Source organism: Saccostrea cucullata, unplaced genomic scaffold (genome assembly GCF_032062105.1).
Source record: "Saccostrea cucullata isolate Sc308-1 unplaced genomic scaffold, CSIRO_AGI_Scuc_v1 ctg5308, whole genome shotgun sequence".
NCBI lineage: Eukaryota > Metazoa > Mollusca > Bivalvia > Ostreida > Ostreidae > Saccostrea > Saccostrea cuccullata.
In genome coordinates this window covers 24,292-40,844 of record NW_026930477.1, presented here as the reverse complement: position 1 = coordinate 40,844, position 16,553 = coordinate 24,292, and the positions used below count along the sequence as shown (strand labels likewise).

Genomic DNA, 16,553 nt, shown 5'->3' with positions numbered 1-16,553 from the left:
ATGACTTACTTTGATGTGTTTACTGAGTTATGACTTACTTTGATGTGATTACTGAGTTATGACTTACTTTGATGCGATAGTTTAGTTATGAATTACTTTGATGTGATTACTGAGTTATGACTTACTTTGATGCGATTGCTGAGTTATGAATTACTTTGATGTGTTTACTGAGTTATGACTTACTTTGATGTGATTACTGAGTTATGACTTACTTTGATGCGATTGCTGAGTTATGACTTACTTTGATGTGATTGCTGAGTTATGGCTTACTTTGATGTGATTGTTTAGTTATGAATTACTTTGATGTGATTACTGAGTTATGACTTACTTTGATGTGATTGCTGAGTTATGAATTACTTTGATGTGATTACTGAGTTATGACTTACTTTGATGTGTTTACTGAGTTATGACTTACTTTGATGTGATTACTGAGTTATGACTTACTTTGATGTGTTTACTGAGTTATGACTTACTTTGATGTGATTACTGAGTTATGACTTACTTTGATGTGTTTACCGAGTTATGACTTACTTTGATGTGTTTACTGAGTTATGACTTACTTTGATGTGTTTACTGAGTTATGACTTACTTTGATATGTTTACTGAGTTATGACTTACTTTGATGCGATTGCTGAGTTATGACTTACTTTGATGCGATTGCTGAGTTATGACTTACTTTGATGTGATTACTGAGTTATGACTTACTTTGATGCGATTGCTGAGTTATGACTTACTTTGATGTGATTGCTGAGTTATGACTTACTTTGATGCGATTGCTGTGTTATGACTTACTTTGATGCGATTGCTGAGTTATGACTTACTTTGATGTGTTTACTGAGTTATGACTTACTTTGATGCGATTACTGAGTTATGACTTACTTTGATGCGACTGCTGAGTTATGACTTACTTTGACGCGATTACTGAGTTATGACTTACTTTGATGCGATTACTGAGTTATGACTTACTTTGATGTGTTTACTGAGTTACCTGTATGACTTACTTTGATGCGATTACTGAGTTTGAAGATTCTGATGGAGACATTGTTATCTTCAGTAGAGGACAGTAACTCTATACTGAGAGGGTCGTACTCCACTGTATAACCGTACTCCTCCGGCCAGTACAAGGCACAACTCTACAGAAACAAGGTATTCATACATATCATACATATACCTATAGTAGATGCAAGAATGTAGCCCCCCCCCCTTTTTTTGGGGGGGGGGGGGGGGTTCCTCTTCAGAAAATATCAGATCTAAAATATCAGAAAGGGCTATATTGTTGCTGGTAATACCTATTAAATATTAACCATTCACTGATGACGCAGTAAAATTTGCTTGAAATTTTGAAATGAAGAATCAAGATAACTGATTGCATGATTTACCTTGTCATTTCTATCAAACTCATTCAGCATGACTACAGTGTGGGAATTATAGTCATACAGCATTCTCCAAAAGTCAGCCACTGTGTTAGGCAGAGGCATCTGTGTCACGATAAAGGAGTCACGATGGAGGTAGCCCTATAACAGAAAGAACTTTCATTACACCTTGTACAAATACTACATGAGACAATTCATGACACAAGAATGCACTGTCCTTCTATAGGAAATACAGTCAAACCTAGTTATCTGAAACTCAGTGGGACTAAAAAAACTTCAAGATACCGAGCATTCAGGATACTAAGGGTAAAAAACTTAAAGAAGTGGTTGGGACTTCCAAATCACTTTGACATATCCATGGTATTCAAGATATCAGGGTTCAAGATACCGAAATTCAACTGCATTTTATTTAAGGAAAAATAATTATACTTTTTCGTTATAAAAAATAAATTAGATTAAAAATTCCTAATGTTAAACTTACAGGTAGAAACATGGCATTAATATAGTTATTGCATCCATCTACTTGAGTGTACAAATTTGGGCGACATCGCTTTGCTAAAATGAACAAAAAAATTTATAATGAGTAGTTTTAGGAGGTAAAATGTAATTTTTTATTCTTTAATTGAAAAGCTATAACTTTGATTTAAATAACAACTTAAAATTCAAAAGGATTGATTCCTCACTGATAGTGTTGAGTCAGTATGAAAAGGTCAGAATCTTTTATCCCTTTTTTGTGGTAGAACACAAACCTGGCAGAATATTTTTCACTCTGTTTTTGCTAACATTCTCGGGGTCTAATGCTTCTTTAAACTGCGAACTGTCAATACTAGTGGTTAATTTCTGTAGCACCTTCAACAAACAAAATCCAATGTTTCAAACTGAGACCAATCAAAAGTGTCATTAATATCTTTCTCAATTTCATATAAGCAGTAAACTTTTTATAGAGATAAATGGCATTCTTTTTCAGGGGATAACTTTATCAATAACATAACAAGCATTAACAGCCTCAATGATAACTACAGATACCTTGAACTGTTCCTCCATTTTGGTTGGTCCCCCGTTGTCTGGTGGCTGACACAGCTCCTCGTACTGAGCAAGGAACGTTGAGTGAGCGATAGTTGTCTCCCCTGCCAGGGTGGCCTCCAGTATCGTCTCGTAAACAAACACATACTGCTCCTGGAAACAGAATTCTGACATTAAAGAAAAAGTCTCATAAGTAAAACTTAATGAAGCTGTTTATGAAATTTACCTTGGTTTATACCAAATACAACATACAATGTTTTTAAACAGTTCTCTACCTGCTTTATATGCAGGTGAAATGAATAATGTCAGCATACATATGTACATGTTAGAAATCATGGCACCCACTTTAAAATTTTATCATGGTGTCACTTACCCACGTCTGTATCATGTTGATACTATGACATGACACCTGTTATTTACTACAATCACGCTAACACTTACCCACGTCTGTATCATGTTGATTCTGTTGTTTACTACTATCACGGTGACACTTACCCACGTCTGTATCATGTTGATCCTGTTGTTTACTACAATCACAGCATCACTTACCCACGTCTGTATCATGTTGATTCTGTTGTTTACTACTATCACGGTGACACTTACCCACGTCTGTATCATGTTGATTCTGTTGTTTACTACAATCACGGCATCACTTACCCACGTCTGTATCATGTTGATCCTGTTGTTTACTACTATCACGGTGACACTTACCCACGTCTGTATCATGTTGATTCTGTTGGCCCTCATCAGCTGAGCACACTTCAGGACGTCTACAATGTTCTCGTTTCTAGCCTGGTCCAGTAGATAGTCTAAGGCAATGTACGTCCCTGACCGACCTATACCAGCACTGTAACATCAAAACACAAGTCATGTCTACTTCCCATAATATAAACTTATAGTACTTATTGTTATATTTTACCCAATAGGCAAATTATAATACAGAAATCAAGATCAATAGTTTTTCTAGAGAGAAAAATGACTTCTTCACATAGAGAACATGACATCATGTCTTCCTAATTCATTTTGTACATGGATTATACAATGCCATGTAATTTGGAATAAGAAACAGATGTTTTCTGTGATTTTATAACTTGTTTAGTTTTTATCGTTTACCTGCAGTGAACCACTATAGGAGCTGTGCTGTCCGGACTGTACATCCGAACTTTACGTCTGAAGGTCAACAGAGGGGTGGGGTAAATCAAGGCCCCGTGATCGGACCAGCTGGTGAAGTGGAACTGTTTCACAATACGACTCGCTCCATTCTGATCAACAGAGATACAGTCAAATGACAATGACTCTATACATTTAACTAGCATTTACATGTAGTAACCTGCATCATTTATTAAAGAACTATTGAAGAACTAATTCAATCTATTACAGACATACATGGATACATACTGCAGCTATTTTGAAGGTTCTGATGGTGAAGTCATTAAAAACTGCCGTGTCTAACATTTCCACCGTCATGTCCCCGTATTTACCAGCCCCTTCCTCCGACCAGTACTGCTCACATTTTTTCTGTCAATTTGAAACAATTCCATGAGAACTTCATGTTTTTATTTAAAACAATTAATTTTTCTTTTTTAATCTGGAAGTTCACAAGTTTTACACAATATATGAACATTTTGAAAAATGTCATTTTTTTTCAGTTGATATTATTTAAAAAAACAAAATTTTAAGTCTGATGGTACTATGACTAAAATTACTCACAAATAAGACAAGTACTGAGGATATTAAGACAGGATACAAGACAATAGAGAGTACCTTGCAGGCCTCCATTAAGTTGGTCAGCATGACAATTTTACAGACTCTTTTCTGCCAAACCATTCTCCAGAAATCTCGTATCATCACTTTAGTGGGACCTTATCAGAAAAAAAAAATATCTGAGTAGGTCAGAGAGGTGTATCAATGTACTAACATTGTTATATGTGCATGCTATTAAAAGTAAAAAAAAATATGATTCACCAAACTGTGAAATGCTTTGATGATTTAACAGGTGTTTAAATAAATTGACTTTTTTTTTCTTTTTTAACAAACAAGTGCCCATTACCTTGTGAGGCGATATAAGCTCCTTTCCTGTTGTAGCCCTTAATGAAAGATCAGGAAAAAGATTAATAATCGTATTTGTGATAATTACTCAAAAAAAAAATTATTCACATTTCATAAAATAATGAATAATAAGTTTACTTAGAATCTGAGCATTTGACTTACATCTATGAAGTTGGCATTGATGTAATCTGAGTTGGGATCATTGTGGAGTGGATCCAATACAACACGGGAGTGGTCATCTGTAACATTACAATAGATAACATGTAATACATTAAAATTAAGGAGTGGATCTAACTGAACACAGGAGTGGTCATCTGTAACATTACAATAGATTACATGTAATACATTAAAATCAAGGAGTGGATCTAACACAACACGGGAGTGGTCATCTGTAACATTACAATAGATAACATGCAATACATTGAAATTAAGGAGTGGATCTAACTGAACACAGGAGTGGTCATCTGTAACATTACAATAAATAACATGTAATACATTAAAATTAAGGAGTGGATCTAACACAACACGGGAGTGGTCATCTGAAACATTACAATAGATAACATGTAATACATTAAAATTAAGGAGTGGATCTAACACAACACGGGAGTGGTCATCTGTAACATTACAATAGATAACATGTAATACATTTAAATTAAGGAGTGGATCTAACACAACACTGGAGTGGTCATCTGAAACATTACAATAGATTACATGTAATACATTAAAATCAAGGTGTGGATCTAACACAAGACGGGAGTGGTCATCTGACATTACAATATATTATATTACAATTTATCATAAAATGAGTACAACACACACAAACAGACAGAAAATAAGTCCCACTTACATGCTGTGATGTTTCCGTATCTATTTTTAGGTTTGTTTTCTGATTTCTTGGCTTCATCACAGAGTGCCATTAATCCATGTGGAAGTTCCTGATGTAATAAAAGTCAATAGATTTATAACATCCTTTATCAAAGTCATTAAAAGGAATAACTTTCTATCTTTACAAGAACAAGTCTACATCTGTTACATTTATAACTTTGAAACCACTGTCTGTACGGCCCAATTTTTGTGGCTTACTTAGAATTTACTGGTTTTGGGGAAGCAATTTCAGTGACAGAGAAAATTGAAAAATAAGATTAAGTATCAGTATTCTTGGAAATTGTCACTTTCAGTTATTCACTGGTTTTTCAGCTCAAGTGAGTTGTAAAAACTGAACCCTCTTTAAATGAGAATTCAAAATACATACATGTATATTGAACACAATCCAAAAATAAAAGGGAAAATCAAAATTCCCTTTTTTTGACCCAAGGTTTACAATCTGAAGTCATTTTGGTCTTAAAATCCTTATATGTGTCTCTACAAGTTTCCTTTTTGAAGATTTTGTTAAGTATTTGAGGAACGTTCCTCTTTCTACACTTCAGATGCATTTGTTATGACCAGAGATTTGAGGAACGTTCCTCTTTCTACACTTCAGATGCATTTGTTATGACCAGAGATTTGAGGAACGTTCCTCTTTCTACACTTCAGATGCATTTGTTATGACCAGAGATTTGAGGAACGTTCCTCTTTCTACACTTCAGGTGCATTTGTTATCACTAAACATTTGAGGAACGTTCCTCTCTCAAATTCACTTTTTTTCTGAAGACATCTCATGAATGGTCAAACATCAGGCATTTGAGGAACGTTCCTCACTTGAATTTAATTATTACTGTAGGCATCTCAAGGATTGTCAAATATCAGGCATTTGAGGAACGTTCCTCTCACAAATGGTTGTCTCATGAATTGTCAAACATAAGGCATTTGAGGAAAGTTCCTCACTTAAATTTAACATTGTTCACACATGATACTTACATGTATGAGGAACGTTCCTCTTTCAGATTTGTATATGTCTATACCTTAATCATATTAAACCAGACATTTGAGGAACGTTCCTCTCACAAATGGTTGTATTTCTACGTATACCTCATGAAGCTTGCAACCCGTGCATTTGAGGAACGTTCCTCTGTCTTTTAATGGATATCTGTTGATACATTACAAAGCCCACTTAAAAATAACTTTAGAGGAACGTTCCTCTCTAACATTATCATGTGTTTTGTGATATTATATTAGTTTTTATCGTACATGAAGAATTTGGGAAACATTTCTCTCTTTTATATGAAATGCAGTACATATTCATAGAAACATTTTGTATCTGTACACACTCTACAAAATATATATGAAAAATCAGTTTGTCATTTTATAAAGTATTTTTGAATTAAGGCTTTCTTAAAGCATAATATAAACAAGGTACAGGAACAAACAAATATTTCACTTCGGAACAAGCATGTGCAATATGCAGTGTTCATGTATCAACACAAAGGGCTTTTTCACTGAATGGCAGTGTGATCAACATATTACAATGTCTTGGTTAGCAGGATAATACCCACAGTATTTTTTTCCTTTCTACCATGAAATTAAGCCAAAATTGTTGATGAAGGTCAACCATGTTTCTTTCTCGGTTACATCTTTCCTTCATAATAGAGACGATTCCAATTCCTTGGTCTCCAAAGGTTCATAGCATTTTTTCATCAGTCACAGTAAAACAGCCTCAACAAGTTTCTTAGGTGTCATCTTCTGTAGGAAAAATCTCACATTCAGTACAGCAGCATGTCCTATTATCAAAATCTAAAAATTAAATAGACTGGAAAAATCGATAAAAAAATTGCAAAACTTAAATTAAAATTTTGAACTTTAAATTGCCCAAGAATTATGAAAGCATTTCCATACTGTATTAAGAATATTGCAAAATTGACACTTTTTATCTTTCTCATACTATTTTAATGAAATACTGTAAATGTTTTATATTTAGAGTGTACAATATTTGGTGGAAATTGATATTTTAACAAGTAAGCATAGGTTTGATTTAGCGCATTTTAATGTTCTATGTTTAAGACATTTAGCGTTTTACTTAAATTAGCAGATGTTTCTTTCCGCCAAAAACGCTAAAAAGAACACACCACCAAATGTTACACGTTTACAGTAATACCGGTAACTCTGATTTGCAAATTATGTCTGAGAAAAATCATTCTCCTTTATATCTTGCATATAACACTAATTTAAAAATTAAGTGACAATTGAAAATGTAAATTATAATAATATATAGGTCTTAAGCCCCATACTCCTCCAATGAACATTTTATATGCATGTATGATAATATAAGTCATCAAATTTTTAAAAGTTTAATTTATTTCTCCTTATCCATAGTACATGCAGCTGTCAAATAATATCTCATGGGTTTTATTAATGTATTCTTTAATTTACAAGAACCTATTTTCATTCTGAATCTCACTTTGTATTATATTGTAGTACTATTGTGTATTTCTTTAAACCGAAGAATTGATTCTATAATAGGGATTTGCCTAGTAACCCTAATTCCTGCATCATTCTTTACTTTAAAGATAAAGACTTTGAGACCTTGATATCTTCCTGCCCCCAGTTCACAGTGTAATTGTTATTAATCACTGCCAATCATATATGCTCATGGAACACGGCATACTCTAAAACCTGGCCTGGCCCCTTTGGCCTGGCCTGGCCTCTAAGTTGGCCTGGCCTCTATTTTGGCCTCTAATTTGGCTTCAAACCAAATTTTGGCCTGGCCTCAAAAGTTGGCCTGGCCTCAAATTTGGCCTCTGTAAAAATTTTTGGCCTCAATTTTGGCCTCACTCAAAAATATTTTCTTTTTCAGAATTTGATTGATTTTATTGATTTTTTATTGGTTTCATTTTTTTCACAGATTAAGCAGGTGATTAATATATTTCTGTTGATATGTAAATGTGAACATTAAAATAATTATACACTACTACCAATCTGATTTATTTTTAATGATTTTCTATTGATCTGTTGCAATTCTGAAGACTATAACACAGAGCATATAATTTTACTTTCAAAAAGACACTCTCTTAATGATTTATTAAATGTGCCTTTATTTTTTTAAATTTCCATGGTAGGAATGATAATTTTTACAGAGTAAAAAACATTTACAAAATCAGGGAGAGGGCTAAAATAGGCTGCGCCTGCTGCCCAACCCTATTCACGATAACACCAGTGAATAAAATATTGTTTAAATAAAAAAAATATTTAGAAACATCACAATTAAATTATGAAGACAACAAAGAAATGCAGATGAGTAGTAATTAACTAAGAACTAAAAAGAATTTTAAATTTGCCGTTTTAAGTACTAGTATTACTTGTTTAATACAAGTTTTTTTTAACTGTCTTTATTTAGAATTAAAAAAATATGTTTGATGATGTTGACTACTTTTACAAATGATAGAAAAAGAGTCAATACTATGATATGCAAGTAATTGACAACATTTTATATGATAGGGTTCTAATGGTGAATAGGATGCAATTGTTTTACAGCACAAATGTTAATAATCTATCATCAAACTCAACTTTTGTTTTGATAATTGTAGGTAGTGAAAGTTGTAGCAGGAAATTCTTTATAAATCATGGGTGGCTTAACAGCCTATGCACATATACATGTCATTACTGATTAACTTCAACCTTTAAACTCCCTGTCAAGAACCGTGCTGCAGAATTTTTTGTCATTTGATATCTAATTACAATGTTACGGCACACCAGGAACAGAAAGTTATTTATCTGATAATGTTATTTATCTTAATTTTTTTTAAATACCAACTGTTCTTAGATTAAAGTGAACATGAATTTTTAACAGAGTAATCAAATAAGTGTGATATAAATATTTTGGTATCTGTCTTGGTATATTTATTTGAAAAAAAAAATCTTAGGTGCCTGTATTCATATATCACACAGATGATGCAGGCATAACAGTAACACAACACTCCATAGTGTGTGAAAGATGATGATTCATCTATTAACAAGTGGGAATTTTTCAAAGCTATTAATGACATTTGACATGAATTATTACTAGAGATTTTTTTCAATGTTCACAATTTGGAAAACACAAAATAAACTCTAATACTTTTTTTTCTAAATAATTATATGCAAGAGTATCGGTAGCGTGTCTGTATGAAATACCTGACGTGTAAATAATAAAATGAAATAATTGTACACTGATCAATTGATAATCAATAAAATAATCCTTATTGGTGATAGTACATGATTATTTTAATGTTCACATTTACATATCATCAAAAATATATTAATCACCTGCTTAATCTGTGAAAAAAATGAAACCAATAAAAAATCAATAAAATCAATCAAATTCTGAAAAAGAAAATATTTTTGAGTGAGGCCAAAATTGAGGCCAAAAATTTTTACGGAGGCCAAATTTGAGGCCAGGCCAACTTTTGAGGCCAGGCCAAAATTTGGTTTGAAGCCAAATTAGAGGCCAAAATAGAGGCCAGGCCAACTTAGAGGCCAGGCCAGGCCAAAGGGGCCAGGCCAGGTTTTAGAGTATGCCCAGCTATAGACGATCAGCTCTGGCAACTATCTGTCCCCTGTGACTTCATGGACAGTAAAGATCAGTGCTGATGCTGTGATGACTTGATCGTGTTATAGATAAACATGTCTCTGTAGTCAGAAGATTGAAGCAATTTACATTGTAGAACAGAACTCAAACAGTGAGAGAATTTAGATCTTGTTAGAGAGTTTTAAATTTTACTCCCTTAAAATTTGGATAGTTTTAATAAATTTAAAAAACAAAAAATGTAATGAAATTTATATTCACTGTAAAACTGTACTACGGTAATTATTCTGGTTCGGGAATTATATCAAATTTCAGGCTAAAATCTGGTTTGTACATATTAAATGCAAAGAAACATTGCACATAATTATTTTGTAAAAAAAAAAAAAATAATAAGAATAATGTGGAAACAGCATCTCCTGCACTTAATTGTCAGATCTTAAGGAAGCAGGAATAAGAATCCATATTTCAAAAAAAAAAACTTTAAAAAATGTTTTATTGATTTAGAATATTTTATGAAATTATTAGCATGCACATGTATTAAAAGAAATGCTGTACTGAGTAATACAGTTATACAATTGTTTGTTTTATTGATTGGCTATTGCTCATCCCCCTTCCCGGTCCTTTTCAAAGTTAGATACTTTGATAATGAAACTATCTTTGATTTAATTGTTAATTTCAGAAACATGCACTCTGAATTTCACAGATTTCCTATATCTTGGACTTCAGTGTGGGTCATTTGAGATTTAATAATTTAGCCAGCTGCAGCAAGGTCAAAAGTCTATGTAATCTGTAAAACTTCAGGTCAATTTATATAACCCCGGTCTTATCAGCTTTCATTATGTAGAAATAATTTAAGATTTCCTTCAACTCTTTGAAATTACATTCACAAACACTGGAATACTGAGTTTCTAAGAATAAGAATTTCATTGGTGTACATATCAGGCATGTGTTGTAAAAATGCGCATGAACCTCTCTAATGAAACTGAACAGTGTATTTTTTCTCCGCTTTAACCTAATAAATAAATAATTACAAAATTACCGTTATATGAATAAAATGATGGAAGTATCAACTAGTGAAACTGTAACTCGTATTTTTAGTAATACTATTTTTCTTTTATCAGGGACCGGACACTGAGTACACAAGACATTATCTGCCGATCGACCATACATATAAATAATATACAATTTTTTTTAAAGATCTGAATAAAAAATACTTATTTATAATTAAATAATACATATACTTAAGTTATTGTTAAAGTATTTAACTTATCCTTAACAATAGGTATATGTAGGCATATAAACAAGATACCACCTTTGGATTTTTTTTTTTTTGGAATAAAATATATTTTTCAGTGATGAATGACAACTAAAAGAAACTTCATATTCACTCTATTTTGGACTGCATTCCATTTTTATTAATATTAAAAAAACTGTTAAAACAATTAATGCAATACATAAAATGTGAGTTTGTATTTAATTATTTATTATTTTTTTTTTTAGAAAAGATTAATATATAGAATGACAAAAAACCCCTTTGAGATAAAGGTTTTGTTATATATGTTTCTTTAAATTGAACACGAGTACGTGATCCTTGATCATAATCCTTGCAGTTGACAACACAACAAAACATACCTAGAATTTTTATAAGAATAGAAAAAAATATTTCCCGGTAAATTGTTTCAAAAAAGTGTTTAAATCTTTTATAATTAGTTTTTTTTAAATTTCATCCTTAATAATTATTCTAACCGCAGCATATAGTTTAAAAGGATACAATATTGAGGATATTAATTTATTGAATTGTGTCTTTTTTTCGTAATATTTCAAGATAACTAATTTATAGTAAATTTTTAACATGTTTTTATAGCAGGGTATGATATTAGACACGATCACTATATTGCTAGCAAAGAAAAACACATGATTTCAATATATTAAGTACATGTACTCCTGTTCATACACACAAGTAATAGAGCTAAAGATATTTCGGGAAAGAATAAACATTTGACCAGTGACCACTGAGTGAAGCCGATGAAGCGATAATTGTCTCAGAGTTTAAGATTTCAGCATTGGCCATACATAAACAAACTATACGGCTCTGTTTCATCTAAACACATTAATTCTTTGACACACTGGATTATTCCTTTGAGCCTCGTTGAATGTGTTCTGCTCTACTCTAAAACCATCAGAATTAACAGTCCTGAGCATCTAGTGAAGCACGGATGATTTTTGGATTGAACTAGGTGAAACACAGCTATTGTTCTCTTTATCAAATCAATTAATGTTTGATTAAAAAAAGCAAAAAAGACACAGACTTGGCATATAAAATATACCAGGTCTGTCCAAAACTTTTATTCAAAATAGAGTGTACGTCTCTTATCAATAATGTATAGTTAATACATGGACATGTTAAATCAAGCCAGTTTACAAATTAAAAAATATACCCAGTAATACAAGTTAAAAACACTACATAAATATGTAAATTTTTCATATTTTTAGAAAGTATATAGGATAAGTTCAGTGGCAAGGGGGAGGGGGTATTTTTTAAGGAGCAAATTCTAAATCAAAGTTTCCTGTGTTAGGAAGCCAAAAAAAAATAGTATGGGCATGGACCCCACCCATCCCCACTCCCTCTCCCCAAAAAATAAATAAATAAATTGAGATAAGTAAATGATGAATAATAAAAAAAAAACAACAAAATACAGTAAAACACGATATTTGCCAACACACTTATGTTGAATTGAACTACAGTGAAGTGCTTTTATTCCCTGTGACTTAATTATGTATTTTTATCTTCATAACGAATTTCGCTCATAATAATGCAAAATCATCCGTCGATCCCTGGCACTGCTCTTTAAACATGTTTTACTTGTATTCAACATAATTAATCTATTTCCTGCCATGTACAGCATTTGATGACATTAGGAATTCATAGAATTTCTAATTTTCCCAACTAATAATGAAAATTAAGACTACTTACTTGATTTGTTTAGGACGTGTACTTTAATCATTCCTCTGAATTGTTGCTGCAAGTGGTGTCATAAGGGTATTCGTTTTGTTTTACATTGAAATCCAGGGCATATCATTTTGTCTAAAATTAAAGGAAATTTCTCATTTTAATTTACTGGTATTTGAAAGTGTCTGACAGCTAATATTTCAGCAGGATTGATCAACTCTGACTAAGTTATTGATAAAATATTTTATTTTAGTTTTTATGCAAACAATGCATACAAAGAATTTTCATAAATTGATATTATTTGCATATATACCTTGATAAATCCTTAACTGTGAAGAACTGCAACATCCTGTTTTATTCAACAATCTTTCGATGTGATCGATGAGAATCTTCTGAATTGAAATCGTGAATATTTTGGTAGGGTCAAGAGATGGATGTGTTCAAGACTGATAACACACCCAAGATTATCAGTGTGCAGTGTTTTGATTGACATTTCTTCAGTTAGTGGCACCACGTGTTTCCATTCAAATATGTATGGAAGGGTCGCAGTTGCACATGTGAACAGCCATCAAGTAAATGCAACTGTCGTTTGAAGGGGAATTCGAAATTGGAGAATTTATACATTGATATATCTGTGTGTTATACTGTGATAAAGTTATATAATTAGTTTTGGTCAAAAACTTGAGGTGCGTGATGAAGTAAGTAGAGACATATGCATGATTTTCGAATGTCAATTGATGTTCAACTTATAGAGAATTTACTGGTCAATGCACTGACTTTTCATAAATAAATCTTGGATGAATACTAAAAGAGCTAAGGGTAACAATACTTTTCCTGAAAGATTTTTTCATTTAATAAAATTTCAATTGTTAAAGAAAATTAGCATTTTTTAAGTGTAAGAAAGCATTGCTTTATACAACAATTTTATATCATAATGGTAAATGCAGATGTCCAGGGGAATGGTATAACTTTTTTGATCAATTCCTTGTTGTAGATTTATGTCTCTTGCATGATTCAAACAGTTGCCCTTTTTCTAATTTAAAATAAAAATAAACATTTACTCTTTATTCAGCAGATATACATTCCTATATCCAGATAAGTGACCTAATGACCTCAAAATAAAATGTGATCATGTATACTCCTAAAGGAGTGGTACCAATGAGTTTAATGTATGTAATAATAAGAGGCTTTTCACAAAATTGGGTGAAAAATGATTTCCTAAAATATCAATTGTCAAGAATGACACGTACTTGATCTTGTGATCGAGTTATGACCCCCTAATCAAAAGTGGTCACATATTTCTTAGGAGGAATACAGATCTAGTGCATTAAATTATTTTTCAAACATTAGAATCTCAAGTTACTTAAATATTGAGTAAACAATACTTTTCTATTTCTAGATCAATTTGAGCCTTGTGCTTTCACCTTGTAACCAAAAATCAGTAGTGGTCTTTATTCCTTTGGGAGTACCAGTACACTAAGTTTGATGTCTGTAAACCAAAGGGTTCCCCAAATTTTAAGCAGACATTATTTTTCCATGTCAGAATAGTCTCAACCTTGAAATTTGACTTTATGAAATCAACAGGATTATCTACACTTTTACGTTAGGGAGTACCTGGGTGTACAGCTTTCATCAAATCTCTGGTCATAACAAATGCATCTGAAATTCAGAGAGAGGAACGTTCCTCAAATCTCTGGTCATACCAAATGCACCAGAAGTTCAGAGAGAGGAACGTTCCTCAAATCTCTGGTCATAATAAATGCATCTTAGTTTAGAGAAAGGAACGTTCCTCAAATCTCTGGACATAACAAATGCATCTGAAGTTCAGAGAGAGGAACGTTCCTCAAATTTCTGGTCATAACAAATACACCAGAAGTTCAGAGAGAGGAACGTTCCTCAAATCTCTGGTCATAACAAATGCATCTGAAGTTCAGAGAGAGGAACGTTCCTCAAATGTCTGGTCATAACAAATACACCAGAAGTTCAGAGAAAGGAACATTCCTCAAATCTCAGGTCATAACAAATGCATCTGTAGTTCAGAGAGAGGAATGTTCCTCAAATTTCTGCTCATAACAAATGCACCAAAGTTCAGAAAGAGGAACATTCCTCAAATCTCAGGTCATAACAAATGCATCTGTAGTTCAGAGAGAGGAATGTTCCTCAAATTTCTGCTCATAACAAATGCACCAAAGTTCAGAGAGAGGAACGTTCCTCAAATGTCTGGTCATAACAAATACACCAAAAGTTCAGAGAGAGGAATGTTCCTCTATCTCTGGTCATAAAAAAATACATCTGAAGTTCTGAGAAAGGAACGTTCCTCAAATCTCTGGTCATAACAAATGCATCTGAAGTTCAGAGAGAGGAATGTTCCTCAAATTTCTGCTCATAACAAATGCACCAAAGTTCAGAAAGAGGAACGTTCCTCAAATCTCAGGTCATAACAAATGCATCTGAAGTTCAGAGAGAGGAACGTTCCTCAAATGTCTGGTCATAACAAATACACCAAAAGTTCAGAGAGAGGAATGTTCCTCTATCTCTGGTCATAAAAAAATACATCTGAAGTTCTGAGAAAGGAACGTTCCTCAAAGTTCTGGTCATAACAAATGCATCTGAAGTTCAGAGAAAGGAACGTTCCTCAAATCTCTGGTCATAACAAATGCATCTGAAGTGTAGAAAGAGGAACGTTCCTCAAATACTTAACAAATTCTTCAAAAAGGAAACTTGTAGAGACACATATAAGGATTTTAAGACCAAAATGACTTCAGATTGTAAACCTTGGGTCAAAAAAAAGGGAATTTTGATTTTCCCTTTTATTTTTGGATTGTGTTATTGTTAAGATATTAGAAAGGTTGAGATCTTAAACTTTTACGCGTATGTGTACTTGTACATATTTTGACGTACACGTACACGTTTTTTTAAATTTGTCTGTTGAGATTTTTATGACGTGAAACATGTACCTGTAGACCGCAATCGGTGTCTCTGTTTCAACTATATAGATGGTTTTTTGTCGTCAGTTAGTAGACAAAACTTGAAATAAGTGCTCGTAAAAGTAAACATCCTATATAATGTATTACAATTACATTTTCACACTTAAATTGGTTAATTTTTATTATTAAAGCTACACGTTTTCACATACGTGTAGATTCCATTCTGCAAATTTTACGAACATGTAGCAATCTTGACGTCACTAAAATTGATGACGTTATACACACAAAATTTAGGTTATTCCCCTACGAGACGTACACTTACACGTTTGAAATCTCAATCTCTCTATTTTAACTTCTACATGATTGTTTGAATAAAAAAATTTCTATGATGGCGAATTAAAATATCATTTTCCAATCTATCAAGGACAGGAATTTTAAAGAAAATTTTTCAAAACATTGCAGTATAAATATATTTTCTTTAAGGTGATCAACTTAAATCTCTGTCTTACGTTGAACTCTTTTTTGAATCCTTCACACTCGTTTTTCTTGTTTTCTCGGATGTAATCAAACAGGTCGGCCACTTTGATAGGACTGCTCTGTTTCTTGGTGTTGACGTTGGCATAAATTGGTTCATTCAGGTTGGGATCTGTGTCGTCATGGGGATCAGACATAGAGGATTCTGGTTAATAAAATTAATATGTAATTAAATCACTGACATATAGGCATGCCTTTAAGTCTCTCCTTCATTCAAATAATAAAGTGTGTTACTTTCTGTCCTAGCTTATAGACCAGAA

The 16,553-nt window shown here is 32.6% G+C and overlaps 1 protein-coding gene across 1 annotated transcript in view; it reads right to left on the bottom strand.

Annotated features, from left to right (window-relative positions):
* Nucleotides 1–1,001: 1,001 nt before the first annotated feature.
* LOC134228718 (receptor-type tyrosine-protein phosphatase kappa-like) overlaps nucleotides 1,002–16,553 on the bottom strand; it is a gene marked incomplete at its 3' end in the record, with an annotated part of 36,810 nt that continues 21,258 nt past the window's right edge. The window contains exons 11-23 of the mRNA XM_062710404.1: nucleotides 16,269–16,438; nucleotides 5,293–5,380; nucleotides 4,608–4,684; nucleotides 4,447–4,483; nucleotides 4,161–4,258; nucleotides 3,795–3,914; nucleotides 3,510–3,658; nucleotides 3,108–3,243; nucleotides 2,400–2,549; nucleotides 2,123–2,222; nucleotides 1,855–1,928; nucleotides 1,380–1,514; nucleotides 1,002–1,133 (exon numbers count right to left, since the gene is read on the bottom strand). Of these exons, the coding sequence (XP_062566388.1) occupies nucleotides 1,002–1,133; nucleotides 1,380–1,514; nucleotides 1,855–1,928; nucleotides 2,123–2,222; nucleotides 2,400–2,549; nucleotides 3,108–3,243; nucleotides 3,510–3,658; nucleotides 3,795–3,914; nucleotides 4,161–4,258; nucleotides 4,447–4,483; nucleotides 4,608–4,684; nucleotides 5,293–5,380; nucleotides 16,269–16,438 (1,466 nt within the window). The remainder of the gene's footprint in view (nucleotides 1,134–1,379; nucleotides 1,515–1,854; nucleotides 1,929–2,122; nucleotides 2,223–2,399; nucleotides 2,550–3,107; nucleotides 3,244–3,509; nucleotides 3,659–3,794; nucleotides 3,915–4,160; nucleotides 4,259–4,446; nucleotides 4,484–4,607; nucleotides 4,685–5,292; nucleotides 5,381–16,268; nucleotides 16,439–16,553) is intronic.